Source organism: Bos indicus, chromosome 7, assembly GCF_029378745.1.
Source record: "Bos indicus isolate NIAB-ARS_2022 breed Sahiwal x Tharparkar chromosome 7, NIAB-ARS_B.indTharparkar_mat_pri_1.0, whole genome shotgun sequence".
Taxonomy (NCBI): domain Eukaryota; kingdom Metazoa; phylum Chordata; class Mammalia; order Artiodactyla; family Bovidae; genus Bos; species Bos indicus.
The window spans coordinates 22,672,955-22,697,964 of NC_091766.1; the positions used below are offsets into that span (position 1 = coordinate 22,672,955).

General features: G+C 36.8%; 1 protein-coding gene across 10 annotated transcripts in view; it reads left to right on the plus strand.

Annotated features, from left to right (window-relative positions):
• RAPGEF6 (Rap guanine nucleotide exchange factor 6) overlaps positions 1-25,010 on the plus strand; it is a 227,846-nt gene that overhangs the window by 94,239 nt on the left and 108,597 nt on the right. Inside the window, exon 1 of one of the 10 annotated variants that reach the window (XM_070792041.1) lies at positions 6,607-10,287. The exons of the other annotated variants lie outside the window; for them this stretch is intronic. Coding sequence (XP_070648142.1) covers positions 10,234-10,287 — 54 coding nt within the window. The 5' untranslated portion in view covers positions 6,607-10,233. Of the gene's footprint in view, positions 1-6,606; positions 10,288-25,010 lie in introns of those variants that run through there. 10 annotated transcript variants of the gene reach the window in all.

Sequence of the window (25,010 nt, forward strand, 5' to 3'; positions counted from 1 at the left end):
ACATTGCTGTAGTAGCCCATGTATATACCTGTTACCATTTATTAGACTACATTGTACTTTTTTTTATTCAAATGTCTGTTTCTCCCATCAGAGTGTACATGCTTTGAAAATGTGAACCATCATGCTTACATTCTTCAGAGCATATTGCCTGTTAAAGAAAATAGAGTGCCTGTTTTTATAAGATTGTTGAGGTTTCTTGTGTAACTTTGGGCAAGTTGTGTATCCTTCTTAGTGATTTTTTATGTATAAGAGGCTCTGCTCAGTGTCTCATGCATTGAAAAACATGCAGTAATGTCAACAATTCCTGTTTCTGTTACTATTATTTAAAATACTCAAAAAAAATCTTTGTTCCTGTTCCTAACAAATTAATTTTATTATTTATTGATTCCTGGCTATAAAACATGTTTACCAAAATATGTATAAATGAAAGGATAACTGAAAAATGTAAGATAAAATATCAAAGGGAGAAAAAAGGTAGGAAATATAAAATCAGGCAGGCAGCAATCAGCCAGCTATGCTTTTCACAATTTTCTTGTAGCCTGTACTTGCTATGGTTCACTTTAAATAATATATTTTTTCAACCCTACAAAATAGAGTGCTTATATAAATGTATATGAAAGTCACTGAATTAATTGCCTTACTACATATAATAATAAATGACTAGAAGCCAATTAAATGATGACAAAGGATGTCTGCCGGAAACTGATGACTGGTTTTGGAATTATTAACTTGAAGACCCTTTTTCTTTTAGTAATTAAGGTCAGTAGTTTAGCTCAGGTGTCTTAAAATGTAGTTTGCAAAATGGGACACGGGAAGAAAATAGAATTTATGTGTACTGTAATCCTCTTAAGTTTTTGTGGATTTTTTCCTGTTTATTTACAGTGAACACAAAGCATTTTTGCTGATACTACATGTATTAATACATGTATAAATTCACATATATTAATTTATAAATACATTTATTAACCATGTTTTTACGTGTATTAATTTATAAATAGATTATATATTTTAGAATATGTGTGTTAATTATGTGTTAATAAATAAATTATATATTGGTAATGACGAAGAATTGATGCTTTTGAACTGTGGTGTTGGAGAAGACTCTTGAGAGTCCCTTGGACTGCAAGGAGATCCAACCAGTCCATTCTAAAGGAGATCAGCCCTGGGTGTTCTTTGGAAGGACTGATGCTAAAGCTGAAACTCCAGTACTTTGGCCACCTCATGCGAAGAGTTGACTCATTGGAAAAGACTCTGATGTTGGGAGGGATTGGGGGCAGGAGGAGAAGGGGACGACAGAGGATGAGATGGCTGGATGGTATTACCAACTCGATGGACGTGAGTCTGAGTGAACTCCAGGAGTTGGTGATGGACAGGGAGGTCTGGCATGCTGTGATTCATGGGGTCACAAAGAGTTGGACATGACTGAGCAACTGAACTGAATACATGTATTAATTTATAAATAAGTTATATGTCTTAGAAATATAGCTCAGAAATATTTTATTTTTAAAGTACTGAGATTAATTGATATGTAAATCCCTTTCTCATCTGCCCCCAGCCTACCTTTACAGCCTTCTGGCCCCATTATTTTGTAGATTGTTCCCTCCTTTGGGTCTTCTCTCACCCTGGAAATTTCTTACAGTCTTCTTTAGTTAATGTAATTCTGTCCTTTGATGACTCAGTTTGAATCTTAGCATGCTATTTGCTCCTTTTATCCAGAATGGTCTCTACCATGTCCTCCAGATAAAGTCTTGCTCAGCTCCTACAACTCCAGTCATCCATGAACTCTTTAGAGAAGCCTTCCCTAACACTTCCATGTTCCTAGACTGTGCTGCTTCTGATTGAAGTAGAACCCATAAGATGATATACATACTTACATGCATTTGCTCTTAATTATGTTCTCTTCTGAAGATAGTGAAAAGTAGTGAAAGTCGCTCAGTATTGTCCTACTCTTTGCAACCCCATGGGCTATATAGCCTGCCAGCCTCCTCTGTTAATGGAATTCTCCAGGCAAGAATATTGGAGTGGGTAGCTGTTCCCTTCTCCAGCAGATCTTCCCAACCCAGGGATCAAACCCAGGTCACCTCCATTGCAGGCAGATTCTTTACCATCTGAGCCACCACAACTTACTTAAGAATTTCTTTATGTGTTTTTTATAGGAAGTTGACTACTGTATTTTAAATAACCTACAATGGTGAACATTTTTCATAGGTAATGAGTTAAATTTTTAATTGTTGTTCAGTCACTAAGTCATGTCCAGCTCTTTGAGACCCCATGGACTGCAGCACACCAGGCTTCCCTTTCCTTCATTGTGTCTTGGAGTTTGCTCAAATTCATGTGCATTGAGTCAGTGATGCTATCTAGCCATCACATCCTCTGCTGTTTTGCTCACCCTCCTTTGCATGTTTTCTTCCATCCCATTCATTGGTTTAGCATAGTATGGCAGTTGGTAAGCATGGTGTGATACTCTAGAATCTACTGTTTCATTTTAGGCTCACAAATTACTAATGCATCAAGTGTTTCTTTCTCGTTTGCTGCTTATGTAATTGTGCCTTATATTCCTTGCTCTCCTGCAGTGCTCCATGTTTTGTTTGGATTTATAGTGTACAGAGAGAGATTTAAGACATTTTTCAGTGCTCCTGAATAAGGGTTCGAGTGTGATTGCTGAGATCACCTCATGGAATGAGTCTTAGTCTGTTTAGGTGGCTATAACACGGTAGCAGACTGAGTGACAAAAAATGACAGAACTTTATTTCTCACAGTTACGAAGGCTAAGAAGACTGAGATCATGGTACTAGCAGCCATCATGTTCAGGTTCTGGTAAAGGCCCTCTTCTGCTTACCTCTTGCTTTCTGCTCACGTGGTGGAAAGAGCTAGGGAGCTTTGTGGAGCCTCCTTTCTAAGGGCACTAACCCATGTCAGAGGGCTCCTTCCTTATAATCTGATCACCTTCTATAGACCCCACCTCCTTATACCATCATCTTGAGAATTAGAATTTCAATATGTGAATTATGCAGGAACACAGACCTTCATAGCGGCATCTCAATATTTGTCTCAGGACCACCTGTTTGGACTTTCAAATAAATCACATCCTTGAAATGGGCAGGTTTGTAAGAGCCAGATCCCTCAGTTTAATATGATATAATAGACGTTAAACTAGGAATCAGATGATATGAATTCCTTTTCTATTTCAAGTGCTAATTTTCAATGTTTTTAAGACCCTCAGTCCCTGCATCGTGTATAGGAATTGAACTAGCTACCAAGTCCCTTTTAACTGTGGACTGCCAACCCCTTTCTGTGTCCACGTGGTAGAGCAGAGCTAGGAAGCTCCCTAAGGCATTTTTTTATACAGGCACTAATCCCAGCTCCAGCTTCCCCAGTGGCTCAGTGGTAAGGAATCTGCCTGTAGTATAGGAGCTGCAGGAGACACAGGTTCGATCCCCTGGGTCTGGGAGATCCCCTGAAGTAGGGCCTGGCAACCCACTCCAGTATTCTTGCCTGGAGAATCCTATGGACAGAGGAGCCTGGTGGGTTACAGTCTAAGGAGTCACAAAGAGTTGGACATGGCTGAAGTGACTTAGCACTTATATGCAATCCTAGTTCCAGATCTCTCATGGCCTAATCACTTCCCAAAGGCCTCACCTCCTAACGCCATGATTTTGGAGATTAGATTTTTAACATTGGAATTTGCAGAAGGAGGTAGGGGGTCGGGGAGAGGGGTGGGAGTGAGATGCAGGCCTTTAGACCGTAGCAGAACACCAGTGAACAACTAGTTTAATCATTTATTCAAGTCAAAATGGAGGAAGTATATACACTCTTGTTGCATATATTATTATAATTTCAAGTTTGATCTGCTAAAGTCATAGTCACTGATTGATAAAGAAACTGTCCAACAGTGTGAACTTTATTTGTACACTTGATGGATCCTGACTGTTCGTAATTAAATAATTTGTATTTGGTAAATACTTGTAGAATGAAAGGATAAGTGAGTAAACAATCTTCTGTCACTTCTGAAGTAAAGAAGATTGTAAATCTGGAGCCTTTGCCAGTCTGACTTGTGTATAACACAGTGAGTGTTGACCAGGTTAACTACTGAGAAATTTGGAGTTCAACCTCTGAGAATCTGCAGCTTTTCAGTATTGCTTTTCACCCTATTTGCAAGCCAAAGTGCTCTGGACAGATAAGTTCTTTATGGTGCTTTATACCTTAAAAATAGAGCAGGATTTTTCTCTTTTTATTTATGGGCATCTAGCATCTCCTAGGAGAATTTTTCTCAGTTGGCTTCTGCGAAACAGTGTAGAATTCTCAATAGAAAGTTCTTGTACCTAGTTACAGGGTCATGAATTCACACGTGGACAGAGAAAAAGCAAAGGGGTGTTATTATAATCAAACTAAGTAGGACAAATGCTTGCCTAAATCAGATTTTAAAAATTTGTGTGTCACAGGGGGAAAAAAGTTTCTTGTAGTAATGTCAAAAAATATAGAAGAATATTAAGAAGGAAATAAGTTTACTGTAATCCTCAAAACCAGAGATAGCAAATGTGGCTAATGATTTTTAAATGCATGTTTCTTGATTAAATCATTGATATCTTTTGGACTAATATAGATAATGCTGAATATTTAGTTATCCTGCCTTTCTACTTCTCAAGGAATTAAATTTTTCCCTGAATATTATTTTTAATATTAGTATTACAACAGTATTCTCATGCAATTTCATTTTCCTCCTATTACAACTTGTATGAATATATCTGTGACTGATTTTTTTTCCCCTTAGGATTGATTCACAGTGTATGAAAGTTATTTTTCATATGGGTATGAAAGGCTTTACATAAATATTGCTAACTTCTAATTAGTAGTTTTTTAAAAAAATTTCTGTCATTCACCCTGTATGAGCTTCAGGAGCCTTGGAACGAGGGCAGGGGCATGCCCCTCTGGTTTTCTGAGACAGTTCTCTCTTTTGTTGAGGTGACACTGATTCCTGTGGATCTGCCCAGGCAACCAGAATCGGAAAGATATTTATCATACATGAAACACTTTACAGAAAGCTCTTTGGAAGATTGTTTGAAGCAACTCTGATACTAATACATGTACACCAATGGCCTAAGATAATGATTTTTTAGAGCATTCCAAGGGAAATAACTACTCAGACATTGCAAATAGATTAATAATGCTGACTGTTACTGCCTTTTAATTTGATTTATTATCTATTCAGTAACTGTACTGTTTAGCATTTAGCTTTTGTAATATCAGTAAATGCAATATTTAAAATTACAGAAGTGATAACAAAAGTAGTCTCTAATATAATCCAGGAATTTATAGATGGACACAATATTCTCAATAGTTTAATTTTTTTAGTGAGATTTCTTTTTTCATTCATGTTTATAGATACAGGTATCTCTTTTCATTGTCGGGCAGGTCTTATTTTTTGTAGAAAACAGTACATTTGATTAAAACTTTGCATTAACTTTGCATACAGTATATAGCATCCTTGACTGATTATTATTAATGCATAGTGTATTTTTGTGTGTGTGTGAGTGAAAAAAAATGCTTGCTACGACTGCACTCTGTAGTGTAAAGTAGAAGCTTGGTGCCTTTTTATTGTTCCTTCGGTTTCACTGATTCTAATTATAGAAGCTTACATCACCTTAGTTGATGATGAAGGCTTCCCTCTCCCTCTTTGGTTTTTCTTCCTCCATTACTCCCAAAGGAAGGATCATATTTCATAGTGCATGTGTGTCCTGCTGGTGGCTCTGACGGGGTTTTCAGCAGCGTGGTGCTGATCATTTCGTGGACAGAGATGATGACAGGATGCTGCAGCACACTGTTTCTCACAGAATAGAAGGAGAGGGTTGCTTCTGTGGCTTTCCTTTCTTCAAAAAGGCTGAGGAACAGAGGGCAAGCAATTTCAAAGCAGGAATTCCTGAAGGGCACCAGTAATTAGAGTTAACCATGTCTGATAACTACAAAAATTCATTTCAAATGTTGAAGTTAAGCAAGGGACAGGAGCTGGGTGTAGAGTAGGAAAGCTTACTGTGATTCTTTAAAAGGGCTTGTATGTTGCCTCAGACATTATGGTAGTGTCATCTATTCATTCATTTTTCAAAAGGATTAAAGTATTTTTACTATATATATAAGCATATTTAACAGTTTATATTTTAAAGGCCAGATGCCTACAACTAAAATACAGAACTGAGTGGCCTGTGTTTTATTTTGTAAAACTACATAATTTTTCGTTTAATCCTCATCTCCTTTTGAGTTTGACTTCTCTAAACTGTGGTTATAATATTACACTGTGCAGATAGGGAATAAAGTATATGTATGACTGTGCCTGAGATTATTATAAACCTGGTTTTTGTTAATGTTGGGTTTTTGTTTTCCATTATGTCTAGAAATGATAACTTATTCTCATTTTTAATTTTCTGATAGCTTTTTCCATGATTACCTTTTTTCTATTCCTTTTCAGTGTTGTTACTTATTGAAATAAAAGGTATATTTATAGTTTAATAATTATTAGAACCTCATATTTGGCTTTCTATACAATATGATTTCAATGTTCTGCTTTTTATTTTTGTTTAGAAATAGTTTAGGTAATATATTTTAATTAGTTTATACAATTAGTGTAATTTATAATATGAATATTATTATTAACTGTATAGCATTTACATTTTTATAAAACTATTTTAAATGGTTTGAAGTTTTGCAGATGCATACATTGATTGCTTTATTTGGTAGTAGTTTGAAAGATCTTTTTAAAGCTAAAGATTTCATCAGTGTGGCTTAGCATCATTATGGCATTTCACGTGCAGGGAAAATGTGTTCTTAAATAGTTATCTTATGTTGATGATTCCTAGTACATCAGGGCATTCTCCCTTGCTTGAGTTACTTCAGTTATTTGAATTGGTGAGGTAATGGAATGAGCTCCATGATAAAAATTTTTAAGTAATGAAAGTGAAAAGCCATTTATTCACCTAATCATATATTTTAGTTACTTGATAAATTACTGACTTTTTAAAGGATGCTTGTATTTTTTGATCAGTAGTTAAGAGAGTAAGTCATTATTTCTGAAGAAACTGTGGTAAAGTGCATCATCAGAGGGGCAGTGGGTTCACATGCTAAACATAAAATTCGACCTGTTAGTTTCTTTCATGGTATTCTTGCACAGGGAGATTTTTCATACTAGGCTTACCATACAGTTCCCTAGAATGGCAGATACTATGAGATGATTGGTGGAACAAGGGAAGGGATGATGTCATCTTCCCTTCCAGGCCAAACTAAAGGAAAAGAGAGTTGTTCCTTTACTGAGCCAGTGTTTACTACAGTAATTTTAACATATGGCATTAGTGGATTGCATTTCATACACAGGGCAGGGTGTTTTTTAAAACAGCTAAGAGATGGCTGTCTCTCTCTCTCTCAGCTTGAGGTCCTTCTTTGTGAGCTATCATCATGATTTATAAAAAGGGGAAAAGGTGCCCTTTAGGATTTTGCTTTTTGATTTGGTTGTAATTTATCCTGTTGGTTCTATACATGAATGTAAGTATTAGCTCACATTGAAACTAAAATGTTTTTCCGCGCCATTAATGTTTATGTACAAAATGTCTTTTAGAAATTTATCTTTAGAAAGTGTTCGGCTTCATTTACATACACGGTACCTATGATCATTATCCTGTTTTTAAAAATGACTGTTAAAATTAGATTTTAGTTAGTTTATTCTTGTATACTTTTTTGTTGAAATTCCAATTCATTGTAGTTTATTTAAATTAATTGAGTTGAAAAAAATATATTGGTGCTGGAAAACAACCTGTGGATGTTTTCTGTGTTTCAGGTTTTGAAAGCTAGAGTCATGTTTATTTGCTAGATTTAGTTGTATGTTTATATGTAAATTTTGTGTGTTCTTTTGAAATCTTTTCACAAAACAAGTAATTCTTAAGTTTTATACAAACCCAGATTCGTTTATAATCACTTACTGTGAAAATATGATTTTGTTCAGAATAACAGTTTTACTAAAGTCAGTTCTATTCTAATAAGTAGCAGCATAATTAAGATGGGCAGCAAAGTGTTGTTCAGAAAGTGACTTATACTTGGCCCAGGGGTATTGGAAATCTTTTGTTACTTTGCCTGTTTCTTTTTGGCTAATAATGAGGTATTTATCCCTTTGACAGTAGAGTCCATTGTAATAACACCTGTCTCTCAGGTAATAATTTCTCTTACGTTGCACATACTCTTCCCCTTAAAATGGTGTTAGGTCAATAAAGCAAGGTAGTTCTATTACTCTGAGTTATTTATTGATGTTATTCTTAGAATTTTACTGCCTGGAGGGGTGGTACCTTTTTCTTTTTTTTTTGAACCGCTGGAAACTATGTTTTACTTTGGCTATTGGGAAGCACCATTATAGCTTAGTGGAAACTCTTTGTGGTAGTACCTACATTTAGATGCCTTGTGACAGAATCTTGAAGAGTAGGGTGGGTACTAGAGGAATTGTGTTTTCAGATTAGAGAGGGTGTGACAAGAATTCATTTTTTCCTATAATTTTTATAGGAAAATGATGCTTCCTTTTAGTCCAAGCTCAATTTGGAAGCAGGTTGAATCACTTTCTTTTCTGATTGTTTCTGGATTTTACTTGCTGCTTGTCTCTTTCTAGGAATCTAGCATTGGGCTGTAGGAAAGTACCATATTGCATAGATGATTTTTCCTCAGAGGGAGTTGGTAAATGCTACATGTCAGCTGTTTTGCTTGTGTGTTTTTTTTTTTTTTTCGTTTCCCTTTGTACAGTGAAATTCTGTTGTTTCCATTTAAATTTATTATTTACATACACATCTTCATGCCACTTGATGTTTTTAATGTTAATTTAGAATAATCTTGAAGGTTACACCTTTCAGAACAGTTAGTTGATAAATAGGAAGTTTTACAAGCAGAATACATATGTGACATCTGAGAACTAGGCTGCCTTCTGTATTTGCAGTGCAAGAGTATCTTACTAGAGCCGATTGTTTTCTCTTGGGAGGATAAGCCTATGTTAAATTTGAATAGTAATATTAGGAAATATGGCTTCCCAAATAAAGCTGTGCATCAGTGAACAGAATTAAAAATACAAATGAATCTTAAAACTGAAACAGACATGCTTGAGCCAATTTTTTTCTTATAGAATTTAGCTTGTTGACAAGTCTCATAGAAGGGTGTGTATGTGTTTTCAGTAAACTGCTCTTTGGGCTACATCTGCAGATACAGTAGCCAATTGATCTAATGCAGTTTCTGAAGGCTTTCTATACAGGTGATGTCATCCTTTTAGCTCTATTCTCCTCCCACTCTCTTTCCTTCTTATTAGATATTTCATCTTACTGCAGAGCATAGAATCAATAGGAGCTTCTCCTTAGGGAGCTGCTGTGAAACAGGCAAGGACAGTAGGAATTAAGACGCTAACATATAGTCTTGCTTTAGCAGACGATGTAGTGTTTTTGTACCCTATCATATATAAAATTTCAACCACAACGTCAGACTTAGATCCACAGTACTGTCTTACTGATGCATTAGAACAAGGAGCAATGCTGCAGAGCTGTAAATAGTGCTTGTGCAAAGAGAAATTTTTAATTTTGAAGATTCTCAGGCATTCTTCAGGACAAACCTGTTAGAACAGACATCTTCTAACTACCGCTTGCTCAGTGGTTCATTTTTTTTTTTTTTAAACCTCTGATGGTTAACAATATAAAGAAGAAACTTTCATCTTAAGGATACTGTGTTCTGGTTTGCTTCTGAGGCAGAAGAATTACTGCAGTGCTTGCTCTACAGAATGAAATAAGTTGAAGAAAAGACAAAGCTGTCTTTGGAAAGGTTTCTCAGAATCTAGCAACACAGATTTGGTGCATGTTGCCTTATTTGCTTTGATTGATACAGTATTAACTGTTGTGTTACCACTGTGCATGCCTGTGCCAGGTGCCTGAGGAAGCGTGTGTATGTCTCTATGTTCTGAGCCAGAAATACAAACATCTTGATTTACTGTGACTTGCTTGTTAAAAGTGAACATTTTGATGAAAACTGCTCCAGTAATTTAGAAGCTCAGTTCTAAGCTACTGAAAGCTCCTGATTTCAGTTTGAAAGAGATTTGGAGAAGCTGTCTTTACACTGCAATTTACACTGCAAATGGTGTATGATTTATAGAAAGGAAACTTAACAGAATTTTGTCAACATACTCGTCGGTGTGGCTCTGGTTTGAAAAGGAAACTATCCTTTGCAGCTCAGGAAATGGCTTTTCTTGTTCGCTGTTATGCCAATTGTCTTCAGCCATGGGCCTCCAAAGTAAGTAATTATTATTTTCTTTGAGAGTGATATAATCTATTACATTTAAATTCTATTTTGAATTTTAAATGAGCTGTATTACACTGTTACGTTTTCTAAACTTTAAGAACTGCAGAGCAGTTTAAAAAACTCATTCTCGTGGCCATTTTTGTTTTTCAGTTTGTAAGAATCTTGAATATTCTCATGTACCTCTAAGAGGATTTGAAAATACTTTCTTAATGAATCTGTAGACTCAAAATGTGTAGTGCGTTTGAAGTATACTCTTTTCAGACTGAATGATCATTTGTTTATGCCTATACATACACATACATATACATCTCTGTGATCATACTCTAACTTGAATATATTGTATTTCCTCATTTTCTTCAAGGGTTGATGTATTTAGCTATGTTAGTCTAATCTTTAGTCTGTGTTATACAACATTTTCTAGTAATATGGTGCTATCAAATAAATTGTTGAATTGTATTATTTTACAAACACTGGATAATAATTCATATGCAGCCAAATGGTATGAAGAATACTCATTATGAAGAGTAATTATGTGAAAATCTTTTAATAATGATCTTAATTATTTTCAAAATAGTAGTAAATGAACCATTAGTAGTTTGGAATTGCTCAGGATTGTCTTTTATGCTTGTCATTTTAAAGCAAGCATGTTAACTCACAGAAAAGCAAAATTGCTACACAGAAGGATTTGCTAGGTTTTAGAAAACTATACACTATAATTTAATAAATTGTATTCACAGTGGTTATTAATAATAGATCCGGAATTTGATGCCACTCAAGTCATCTTTCCTGTTATATAAATGTCAAAACAAAAACACTAAAATCTAAATTTTTAGTTTTGTATAAAACCACATGTTTTAGAAAACACTTTAATTGTAACAGTAACTATGTTAAGATTGCTTTATGGTTCTGTTGGATAGAGACAGACACAATGGAAGCATCTCTTAGGATGATCTGAAATCATGTCTTTGTTTAAAGGTTGTCCTATTGATGGTGACTAAGGAAGAAATACTATGATAGCATCATGGTGTACTGTTTCATCTGAAAGATAGCTCATTGGGTATGTCTCTTAAAGGCAGCTTCTGGAAGGACATTTAAATTCACTGTCCATTTGGCAAACAGCTGATTGAAATGTAAAGAATAGAAAGATGCCTAGGTTCACACTTCATTTGTACTATTATCTGGTAAGGCATGGATGATCTTTTCAGTGCACATGCCACCTGTGGGGCCCATGCATTGCTGCTACTTGGCACTGAGGTTTAAAATGACACATAGAAAGGAAATGGAGGAAACCAGGTGAAAAAGATTCAAACAAAAGAATGAGATATAGGGGTTAGCCTTTTGAGATACTGATAATACACATTTAAGATTGAACAAATATAGAAGACCCAAACAGGATTTTAAACATTAAATTCTAAGGTTTCATTAAATGACAGCAGATATTATCTGAGCTGGATTTTGTGATTGTTACTTTACTGAGTAAATTAAGTATTTATGATAAAGTACATGTCTCCTACCCCTGCCCCCAACTCTCATTTCACTGTTGATGGAATTTTAACCCTGGATTGTGATTAATTAAACTTGTGATTAATTTTTCATATTTGTTGCTTTTGGTTTTCTAAGACATATTATTAATTCATGTATTTTGCCCATTCTAGTACTCAGATTCATTACTTCTGAATTGATTTATTGTCTTGATCAGTAAATAGTTTTAGCAGTAATGTTCAGATGCCATCTTTTATATTTACCCTTCAAATAGTTGCTTATTTGTGTGTGAAATAATAAATCTAAAGTCTTTTCCCTTTAGCACTTTGAAAAAGTTAATGCACTGTCTTCTGGCATCCAGTACTAGAGATGAGAAGTCTGGGATCTTTGTAATTCTTGTTCCTGTGTTAAGTAATCTGCTTTTCTTCTTGTTGGTTGTTAGTTGTGTTTTGCTTTGTTTTTATTTTTTATCCTTGATGCCATAAAGTTTTATTATGGATTATCTAATTTCTTGTTTTCTTTTTCCTTCTTGGCTTTTGGAAGTCTCTCTCACGCTGAAGATTCCCATTTGTCTTCAGTTGTGGGAAGTATGTTATTTTTTGAAAGCAGCAACTTTTTTTTTTCTCTTGTTACTCTGTATTGTTGGAACTCTGGACTGTCCATAACGTCTCTCAACGTTTGTTTCATACTTTTTCTCATTCTGTGTGTTCCTAGTTCGATATTCTAGCTCATTAACTTATCCTCCACTTGTGACCAGTTTCTGTCCTGCTGTGTATTTTTTAAGTTTCTAAATTTAATAATTGTGTTATTCATTTCTGACATCTCTTAGTGATGCTTCATTGTAACCACCTTTGTTTAATAACTTGTTTTCATTTTATGGTTGGTATTCTTTTTTCTTGATTGTCTACTAGCTCTTTCTTCAAGTTTAAATTTCTCTCTTAGTTGAGTTTTTTTGTTCTTGTTTTTCTTTCATGAGGTTGACCTTTCTTGATTGATTCTTAGTTAAGAGCTCACCATCTGGTCTGTTACGGTTGCTTGCCCTGGGTGACTGACTACTGGACAAAGAGGCATTCCTGCCTTGGCTTCCGTCGTCTTTCTGTAGGTGCGCCTGCAGTCACTGGTTTAGAAAGTGCTGCCATTTTCACTTTTAGACACAGCTAAATCTATAGGTTGTTTCTTTTTTTTTTCCTATAGGTTGTTTCTTGACCCTTCCGTTACTTTACCTATCTGCAGCATTTGAACAATTGATGACTTCCTCCTCCTTGACACTCTTTGTTTTGAGTACAAATCAACCATGACTTGCCAGACAATATATGATCTCTTCTTCCCTTCATCTTCCCCTACACTCTTCCTTGTTCACTCCAACTACAGCAGCTTCCTTGTGTCTCCCTAAACTTGCCAGGTACTCTTAAACCGATTTCCTATTTTCACAAAAATTCTATTTGCCCTTTAAACAAACCTACTGTTAAGTAATATTGATTGAATTCTGTGGTTTTAAAAATGTTAAAAAGTGGGGAGACATGTGTCTCCAATTTGAAAAACTAATATTTATTGTTATTTAACAGTGATACCCTCCATCCTCATCTTTCAGTAAAAATAATGAGTTAGAAATGCAATTTTACATGCCTCAGGCACAGTGCTGCTGTATGTACCCCAGGCTGCTGTGATTAGGTATAGCTGTTTCCTTCAGGGCTTTTGAGAAGTTTATACTTGTGTTTCCGTAAAACAGGCTCCAGACTGCTTTGGGGGCTTTAGGATCTGTTTTTAACTCCTCTCTCACTGTCAGCTGACACTTTTGATACTCTCATCTAGTACTGCATAATTCTGGTGTCTTGCTTTTTAACTCTGTAAGACTTCCATCTTCTTGTGCCTTGACTAATTTTCTTGTCTCCTATATGTATGATTTTCTTCCGTTTCATATTCTATGCTTCCAGGGTAATGTGTTCTAAAGGTATATTTCTTCTAGTCATTTTTTTACTGAAGCCTCTACAATAGCTCTTTTCTAGTACAGGGAATCTAAGCACCCCAAAATGCTATGTCTGGTCCTTCATCTCTTGTATGCTCCTGTAGTATACCTCTCTACCTGAGCTATTCTGTTTTGCGTACTGTTTCCTGGCCTAATGTGGATTACATATGTAATTTTAAACCTTCTGGTTGCCTTATTTTCTAAAATAACTTTAAGGTGAAATTAATGTAATAATATGTCCAGTTGAGTTTTTAAAATACGTAATAAAGTAATTATTAATGAGATTTTACTTTTTGTTTATTTTTAGTAAATCCAAATTTGCATTTTATACTTTGAACATGTCTCAGTTTGACTAGTCACACTTAACTTAGCGCTGTTGGACTACGGCTACTACGATGAACATTTGTGATTCTGGGTCTTTGTCAGGACTCTTTAGTATATTTAATCCGCTTTTTACCTTCAGTGAGAATGAGGTCTTTCTAAGTTGCATTTGTTGTTTTAGTATTTTGATTGTTGTCTAAAGTCTCCCCAAACCCATGGTACTAATGTTATGACTAGCATTAGATATACACAAAGTGCTGTTTATTGAGTAATTAGGAAATTAGACCACCAAGCTTGTTAGAAATTTATTTATATATTCAGTAACTAAGTATGTAGTTCTGAAATGTCTTACTGTGAGTACAACAAGGAACTTAAAGTCTTTGCAATGTGCCCACAAATAATCTTTATTCTTTGGTAATTTTAAAGTTAATGGATAAGTGATTTCTGGATAGGCACAGTTCCTCTGTAATGTGTAGCTACCTAGATGTTCATCAGCAGATGAATGGATAATAAAGCTGTGGTACAAACACACAATGGAGTATTACTCAGCCATTAAAAAGAGTACATTTGAATCAGTTCTAATGAAGTGGATGAAACTGGAGCCTATTACACGGAGTGAAGTAAGCCAGAAGGAAAAACACCAATACAGTATACTAACACATATATATGGAATTTAGAAAGATGGTAACGATAACCCTGTATCAGATCAGATCAGATCAGTTGCTCAGGCGTGTCTGACTCTTTGCGACCCCATGAATCGCAGCACACCAGGCCTCCCTGTCCAACACCAACTCCCGGAGTTCACTGAGACTCACGTCCATCGAGTCAGTGATGCCATCTAGCCATCTCATCCTCTTGTCATCCCCTTCTCCTCTTGCCCCCAATCCCTCCCAGCATCTGAGTCTTTTCCAATGATTCAACTCTTTGCATGAGGTGGCCAAAGTACTGGAGTTTTCAGCTTTAGCATCATTCCTTCCAAAGAAATCCCAGGGCTGATCTCCTTCAGAATGGACTGGTTGGATCTCCTTGCAGTCCAAGGGACTCTCAAGAGTCTTCTCCAACACCACACTTCAAAAGCATCAATTCTTCGGCGCTCAGCCTTTTTCACAGTCCAACTCTCACATCCATACACGACCACAGGAAAAACCATAGCCTTGACTAGACGAACCTTTGTTGGCAAAGTAATGTCTCTACTTTTGAATATGCTATCTAGGTTGGTCATAACTTTCCTTCCAAGGAGTAAGTGTCTTTTAATTTCATGGCCGCAGTCATCATCTGCAGTGATTTTGGAGCCCAGAAAAATAAAGTCTGACACTGTTTCCACTGTTTCCCCATCTATTTCCCATGAAGTGGTGGGACCGGATGCCATGATCTTCGTTTTCTGAATGTTGAGCTTTAAGCCAACCTTTTCACTCTCCTCTTTCACTTTCATCAAGAGGCTTTTGAGTTGCTCTTCACTTTCTGCCGTAAGGGTGGTGTCATCTGCATATCTGAGGTTATTGATATTTCTCCCGGCAATCTTGATTTCAGCTGGTGTTTCTTCCAGTCCAGTGTTTCTCATGATGTACTCTGTATATAAGTTAAATAAACAGGTTGACAATATACAGCCTTGTCAAACTCCTTTTCCTATTTGGAACCAGTCTGTTGTTCCATGTCCAGTTCTAACTGTTGCTTCCTAACCTGCATACAGATTACTCAGGAGGCAGGTCAGGTGGTCTGGTATTCCCATCTCTTGAAGAATTTTCCACAGTTTATTGTGATCCACACAGTCAAAGGCTTTGGCACAGTCAATAAAGCAGAAATAGATGTTTTTCTGGAACTCTCTTGCTTTTTCCATGATCCAGCGGATGTTGGCAATTTGATCTCTGGTTCCTCTGCCTTTTCTAAAACCAGCTTGAACATCAGGAAGTTCACGGTTCACATATTGCTGAAGCCTGGCTTGGAGAATTTTGAGCATAACTTTACTAGCACATGAGATGAGTGCAATTGTGCAGTAAAGTTTGAGCATTCTTTGGCATTGCCTTTCTTTGGGATTGGAATGAAAACTGACCTTTTCCAGTCCTGTGGCTACTGCTGAGTTTTCCAAATTTGCTTGCATATGGAGTGCAGCACTTTCACAGCATCTTTCAGGATTTGGAATAGCTCAACTGGAATTCCATCACCTCCACTAGCTTTGTTTGTAGTGATGCTTTCTAAGGCCCATTTGATTTCACATTCCAGGATGTCTGGCTCTAGGTCAGTGATCACACCATCGTGATTATCTGGGTCGTGAAGCTCTTTTTTGTACAGTTCTTCTGTGTATTCTTGCCATCTCTTCTTAATATCTTCTGCTTCTGTTAGGTCCATACCATTTCTGTCCTTTATCGAGCCCATCTTTGCATGAAATGTTCCTTTGGTATCTCTGATTTTCTTGAAGAGATCTCTAGTCTTTCCCATTCTGTTGTTTTCCTCTATTTCTTTGCACTGATCTCTGAAGAAGGCTTTCTTATCTCTTCTTGCTATTCTTTGGAACTCTGCATTCAGATGTTTATATCTTTCTTTTTCTCCTTTGCTTTTCACTGCTCTTCTTTTCACAGCTATTTGTAAGGCCTCCCCAGACAGCCATTTTGCTTTTTTGCATTTCTTTTCCATGGGAATGGTCTTGATCCCTGTCTCCTGTACAATGTCACGAACCTCATTCCATAGTTCATCAGGCACTCTATATATCAGATCTAGGCCCTTAAATCTATTTCTCACTTCCACTGTAATATCATAAGGGATCTGATTTAGGTCATACCTGAATGGTCTAGTGGTTTTCCCTACTTTCTTCAATTTAAGTCTGAATTTGGCAATAAGGAGTTCATGGTCTGAGCCACAGTCAGCTCCTGGTCTTCTTTTTGCTGACTGTATAGAGCTTCTCCATCTTTGGCTGCAAAGAATATAATCAGTCTGATTTCGGTGTTGATCATCTGGTGATGTCCATGTATAGAGTCTTCTCTTGTGTTGTTGGAAGAGGGTGTTTGTTACGACCAGTGCATTTTCTTGGCAAAACTCTATTAGCCTTTGCCCTGCTTCATTCGTATTCCAAGGCCAAATTTGCCTGTTACTCCAGGTGTTTCTTAACTTCCTACTTTGCATTCCAGTCCCCTATAATGAAAAGGACATCTTTTTTGGGTGTTCTAAAAGATCTTGAAGGTCTTCATAGAACCGTTCAACTCAGCTTCTTCAGCGTTACTGGTTGGGCCATAGACTTGGATTACTGTGATATTGAATGGTTTGCCTTGGAAACAAACAGAGATCATTCTGTCGTTTTTGAGATTGTATCCAAGTACTGCATTTCGGACTCTTTTGTTGACCATGATGGCCACTCCATTTCTTCTGAGGGATTCCTGCCCACAGTAGTAGATATAATGGTCATCTGAGTTAAATTCACCCATTCCAGTCCATTTCAGTTTGCTGATTCCTAGAATGTCAACATTCACTCTTGCCATCTGTTGTTTGACCACTTCCAATTTGCCTTGATTCATGGACCTGACATTCCAGGTTCCTATGCAATATTGCTCTTTACAGCATCAGACCTTGCTTCTATCACCAGTCACATCCACAGCTGGGTATTGTTTTTGCTTTGGCTCCATCCCTTCATTCTTTCTGGAGTTATTTCTCCACTGATCTCCAGTAGCATATTGGGCACCTACTGACCTGGGGAGTTTCTCTTTCAGTATCCTATCATTTTGCCTTTTCATACTGTTCATGGGGTTCTCAAGGCAAGAATACTGAAGTGGTTTGCCATTCCCTTCTCCAGTGGACCACATTCTGTCATATCTCTCCACCATGACCTGCCCCTCTTGGGTTGCCCCACGGGCATGGCTTAGTTTCATTGAGTTAGACAAGGCGAGACAGTAAAAGAGACACAGATGTATAGAACAGTGTTTTGGACTCTGTGGGAGAGGGCGAGGGTGGGATGATTTGGGAGAATGGCATTGAAATGTGTATAATATCATATATGAAACGAATCGCCAGTCCAGGTTTGATGCAGGATACAGGATGCTTGGGGCTGGTGCCCTGCGACGACCTAGAGGGATGGTATGGGGAGGGATGTGGGAGGGAGGTTCAGGATGGGGAACACATGTACACCCGTGGTGGATTCATGTTGATGTATGGCAAAACCAATACAATATTGTAAAGTAATTAACCTCCAATTAAATTAAATAAATTTATATTTTAAAAAAATACACTTGAAAAAGAAACTAATAACAATGCAGTTTGGAATTTAACAGTAACTTTTGAGGAATAATGTTCTGTTGGGGAATTGTATAATTCTTAAACATTATTTTTAGAGTTAATAGTAAATATTACTTTGTACTTAATAAAGCCCTTTGAATGACCTTCTAAATGAAATAACACTTGGGTATGGATTATAAGGGGCAGAACGTTTCAGATAGCAGTTTGTTAAAGGGTGCATTTTCCCTACTATGATTCTTAGCTGTGGCAGGTTATTCCTGAAGACCAAGTTTTAATATATGTAGTACAGTCTTGAACAATTGTGTAATACTTGCCAGGTACCCCTGAGTTTTGGCAAGTATACAGTATATATATAGATATATAGATACATGTGTATATATGTACTGTGTTCGTTTGTGTAATATTGTGCTATACTTATACCTGCATTCATGCCAGTCTAGAGTCAAGTAGATCTCTGCCACTGCTCCCCAAACTAATTGACCTATAAATGTTTCTTGGATAAATGGATGGTATTGGCCCATAGCATGATTTCTTATATTGACAGAATGTTGATAAGATGAATATTGGGGGAAAAGAAGTTTTGAAAATGCTGGGTGAAACACATTTCTACTTTGTCAGAGTTCTTTCAGTTCAGTCGCTCAGTTGTGTCCAGCTCTTTGCAACCCCATGGACTGCAGCATGCCAGGCCTCCCTGTCCATCACCAACTCCCAAAGCTTGCTCAGACTCATGTCCATCGAGGCGGTGATGCCATCTAACCATCTCATCCTCTTTCGTCCCTGTCTCCTCCCACCTTCAATCTTTCCCAGCATCAGGGTCTTTAAAGATGAGTCAGTTTTTTGCATCACGTGGCCAAAGTATTGGAGTTTCAGCTTCAGCATCAGTCTTCCCCATGAATATTCAGGACTGATTTCCTTTAGGATGGACTAGTTGGATCTCCTTGCAGTCCAAGGGAATCTCAAGAATGTTCTCCAACACCACAGTTCAAAAACATCAGTTCTTTGGTCCTCAGCTCTCACATCCATACATGACTAATGGAAAAACCGTAGCTTTGTCTAGATAGACCTTTGTTGGCAAAGTAATGGACTTTTTGACCCTCCATAAATACACGCGTGCTGTAAAGAGCTTAGTATAGCATTATTTGCTGATTTATTCAGCCATCAAACCCTGCCCTTCCCCTGCCTCCCCAATAGATCCAGAAAACTCAGTACACAGTTTAGGCAATGCCAGTCACCCTGAAATACTGAATATGTATGTGCTAAGACTTTATCTATTCAGATATCCATGGAAACCATCTGAGCAATAGTGACAGTGTTTAGAAGTCAAATATTCACTCAGTTGTTCTACAGATACTCAATGAGCAGGTGATATATGTGGGGTAGGCATCACTATGGTAGGCTTTCATTAGGTAGTAAAAGTGAAATATAAATGTATAAGAATATTTTAATGTTTATACATGTGATATATAACAGGAATATGTAGAGTGAGTGCTGCATTCAAAGGAGTGAAGTGAAAATGTAGGTTTATTTCACTTTTCTTCTTTTTTTAAATTTTTTTTAATTAATTTTATTTTATTTTTAAACTTTACAATATTGTATTGGTTTTGCCAAATATCAAAATGAATCCGCCACAGGTATACATGTGTTCCCCATCCTGAACCCTCCTCCCTCCTCCCTCCCCATACCATCCCTCTGGGTCGTCCCAGTGCACCAGCCCCAAGCATCCAGTATCGTGCATCGAACCTGGACTGGTGACTCGTTCCGTATATGATGATATACGTATTTCAATGCCATTCTCCCAAATCATCCCACCCTCTCTCTCTCCCACAGAGTCCATAATACTGTTCTATACATCTGTGTCTCTTTTGCTGTCTCATACACAGGGTTATTGTTACCATCTTTCTAAATTCCATATATATGTGTGTGTATACTGTATTGGTGTTTTTCTTTCTGGCTTACTTCACTCTGTATAATAGGCTCCAGTTTCATCCACCTCATTAGAACTGATTCAAATGTATTCTTTTTAGTAGCTGAGTAATACTCCATTGTGTATATGTACCACAGCTTTCTTATCCATTCATCTGCTGATGGACATCTAGGTTGCTTCCATGTCCTGGCTATTGTAAACAGTGCTGCGATGAACATTGGGGTACATGTGTCTCTTTCAATTCTGGTTTCCTTGGTGTGTATGCCCAGCAGTGGGATTGCTGGATCATAAGGCAGTTCTATTTCCAGTTTTTTAAGGAATCTCCACACTGTTCTCCATAGTGGCTGTACTAGTTTGCATTCCCACCAACAGTGTAAGAGGGTTCCCTTTTCTCCACACCCTCTCCAGCATTTATTACTTGTAGACTTTTGGATCGCAGCCATTCTGACTGGTGTGAAATGGTACTTCATAGTGGTTTTGATTTGCATTTCTCTGATAATGAGTGATGTTCACTTCATTTCTTAGCTTCACATTCAAGTCCTTATGTTAGGAGTTTGTGTTGTAAATCTAGTTTTATATCACTTTCTATTTTGTTTCCAGTGCTTTTAAGTTAAATGTTCATTCTGGGCTCTACTTTCAGTAAGTATATCATTATTTGTCATGTTCTCACAAGACATTCTGATTAAACTCATCTTTGGATCTTAATATTTCAACATTTATAAAAAACGTATACTGTATGTATAGCAACCCCTAGTTGCTAAGGGTTACAGAATTTCAGCACATTCCAGTGTTTGTGGACACTTTTAAATGGGAAGGTGGGAAATTATTGTACTCAACGTGTATATATTTGTTTTCAGTTCTGAAATTTTTCAAATGGTTTATTTTTAGAAATTAATAGGAAAGTTTTTTCTCCATATGGAAGTATAACATCTCAGCTAGATTCTGCAAATAAAACTAAAATTCCTTTTAGACCACCAGCCCCAATCTTCCACCTTCACTATAGAGTGCTCCTGTTGGTTATCTAGTATACTTTCCTACAAATCTTTCCCCCTAAACCTAGATAAGTATATATCCAGAAAATACATGATACTGTGTTTATGTTTTTTAAAAAACTAGTCATATTGTCTACATTTATTATGAATCTTGGTTTTTCAACCAAGAACTATCCGGGTTTGAACATATAGATATATTTTATACCTTGAACTATTGCTTTGTATTCCATAATGAGCTATAGTAATTTAGCTGTTCTTCCTGTGATATTTGTCTTTTTTTTGAACTTTTACAGACATTGTAATGAATGTCTTGGCACATTCCCTCTTGGACACATGTATGCTTCTTTAGAGTAGGTACCCAAAGAGGAGTTGTTGAGGAATAAGTTTTATATATTTTAAATGTAATAAGCCCATTTCCTTACATTTGCTCCCTCAAAGTGGCTGCTCCCCAAATGACTCTGCACAGTAGCTGTGAGTAGCTGTATCAGTTCATAACTCCCACTGGCAATTTATAACAATATTGTTTTCCTCCGTTATCTGGCCCATATTTTGTAGTGTCAAATTTTCTTTCTGCCATTCTGATGGGGGAAAAGGTTATTTGTATTAATTTTTATTTCCGTGATTGATGGCGGTGTTGAGTCTTTTCCAGCTTTTTTTCTTCTGTTGTGATTACTTAAGTGACCCCATGTTAAGATGGCAGAGCCAGGAAACCAAAGCAGCCTGGATGTCTGAGACTCTGCATGTGAAACAGTTGCCCAAAGAATTACTTGGATCTATAGGGTATTTTGAGTCAGCAGAATAATACATTTTGCTGAGTTAAGCCTGTCAGAGACATACCATGTAGATCTTACATCACTGCCTTTCACAGAAATTACAGTAGTTCTCTGTTGGCTATAGAAATGAATTTCAAAATACATAGCTTGACATTTTTTATTATGTTCTGCCTCTTTGCCTCTTCTTAATACATCTCTTTCCCTTTTCATGTAATAAGCATTTCCCTTCAAAAAACTGTGTACTTTCATAATCTGTGTCTGTATTTAAGCCATTAGCTAAGCTGCCTTCTCAACCTCCGAACAAAACTTTGACACTAGTCTTCATGGATTAGTGAGCTCCAGCAGAGCTCAGAAGCTCAGGTATAGAAAATGTGTGTGGAAAAATAGGAAATTTTGCCAGACGTGGTAGGCTGGAGGCTGATGGGGTAAGTGAATTGAGGTTGCTGATGAAAAGTCTCATCATTAATAACTTGTTGTGGCTTATCCTACAAGTTTTGATATATGGCATTTTAATTTTTATTCTGTTTAAATATTTTCTGATTTCTGATGTGACTTTGTTACCTGTGGGCTATTTCAGTATTCACTTCAGTCACTCAGTCGTGTCCAACTCTTTGCGACCCTATGGACTGCAGCACACCAGGACTCCCTGTCCATCACCAACTCCCAGAGTTTACTCAAACTCAGGTCCATTGGGTCGGTGATGCCCTTCCAACCATCTCATCCTCTGTCATCCCCTTCTCCTCCTGCCTTCAATCTTTGGCAGCATCAGGGTCTTTTCACATGAGTCAGTTTTTCACATTAGGTGGCCAAAGTATTGGAGTTTCAGCTTCAAAATCAGTCCTTCCAGTGAATATTTGGCGTTGATTGCCTTCAGGATGGACTGGTTGGATCGCCTTGCAGTCCAAGGGACTCTCAAGAGTCTTCTCCAACACCACAGTTCAAAAGCATCAGTTCCTCGGCACTCAGCTTTCTTCATAGTCCAACTCTCACATCCATGAGATGTGGAAAAACCATAGCTTTGACTAGACACGGACCTTTGTTCGCAAAGTAATGTCTCTGCTTTTTATTATGCTGTCTCGGTTGGTCATAACTTTTCTTCCAAGGAGTAAGTGCCTTTTAATTTCATGGCTGCAGTCACCATCTGCAGTGATTTTGTTTGGAGCCCCAAAAAATAAAGTTTGTCACTATTTCCCCATCTATTTGCCATGAAGTGATTGGACCAGATGCCATGATCTTAGTTTTCTGAATGTTGAACTTTAAGCCAACTTTTTTACTCTCCTCTTTCACTTTCATCAAGAGGTTCTTTGGTTATTCTTCGCTTTCTGCCATAGGGGTGGTGTCACCTGTATATCTGAGGTTACTGATATTTCCCCCGGCAATCTTGATTCCAGCTTGTGCTTCTTCCAGCCCAGCGTTTCTCATGATGTACTCTGCATAGAAGTTAAATAAGCAGGGTGACAGTATACAGCCTTGACGTACTCCTTTCCCAATTTGGAACCAGTCTGTTGTTCCATGTGCAGTTCTAACTGTTGCTTCCTGACCTGCATACAGATTTTTCAAGAGGCAGGTCAGGTGGTCTGGTATTCCCATCTCTTTCAGAATTTTCCAGTTTGTTGTGATTCACACAGTCAAAAGTGGGCTATTTAGAGGTTTGTTTTATACTTTTCCCAGTGCATAATAATTTTCTAGTTATCATTTTATTATTTTGCCTTATTTGCTCTGTAATCATGGTATTGTCTCTCTGTAATTTTAACCTTTTGAATTATGTTGGGGCCTGCCTTATTGTCAATTTTTATGAATGTTTATGTATGAATCCTGAAAGAAAATATGTAGTTTTTGATTGCAGCATTTTATGTATATGCACTTTGTTTGTGTATTATGTTCATATCTTCTGTATCTTTACTTGTTTTTTTATTTATTCTGTTACTGAGAGATCTGTGATAAAGTTTTTATGGCATAATTGTAGATTCATGTAGTTCTCCTTTTATTGTTATCATTATTTTACCTCATACAGTTTGAGGCTATATTACTCACTAGGTGCATATCTGTTTAGTGTTAAACTTTTTATCATTATGAAATGTCCTCTTTTGTTTCTGTTAATGCTTTTGCCTCCAAGTCTTCTTTATCTGACATTAGTAAAATCACATAAACTTTCTTTTGGTTTGTGTTACAGTTTCATATCATCAATATTCTTGTTGATTTTCCCACACATTTCCAATTTTCATTGGTTTTCCTTCTTCCCTTCATCTAGAAGTTTTCATTTAGAATCATTTTCTGTCTCCTAGTGCATTTTCTTCACTGTAGGTATACTGTGGGAGTATTTCTCTTCATTTTTGTTTCTGTGAAAATTACTATCTTGTTCATCTTGAGAACTGTTTTTACTGGGTGTAGAATTCTAGCTCTTGAAGATAACACTACATTGTCTAGCTTCCAAATTGTTGAGTAGTCAGCTGTCAGTTTAATTTTGTTCTTGTCGAAGTAATCTCTTTTTTTTGTAGACTACTTGTAAGACTTCTCTGACTGCCCCCCTCCCCGACACTTTTACCCTGGTGTATATAAGTATGGTTTGGCTTTTATGTATGTTACTGGAAATTTTTAAAGCTACTTGATCCATGACTTTGTATCTTTTGTTAACTTTGCAGATTGCCCAGCCATCATTTCTATGCATTAAGTATTCTTCTGTTTCTGTGACTCTGCTTATTCTGGTGCTACTTTCTCACTGTATCTCCTGTGGCTCTTGCCCCTTCTTTCCTAACTTTATTCTTTTTACTCTTCATGTCTCTTACTGGACATTTTTTGAGACCAGTTTTTCTTTTCTTTTCTTTTTTTTCCTTAGCTCTGTCAGATTTGTTACTGAATCTATCTGTTGACTTTTAAAATTTACATAATTGTATTTCTGAATTCTAGAACTTTCATTTCATTCTTTGTTAGTTTTTCTTTGCTAAAGTTCTTAGACCTATGTTTCTTTATGTATGTCCCGATTGCTAAACTGGGCCAGATATTGCCAGTGAGCTGTTAATTACTTTTGAGCTAAG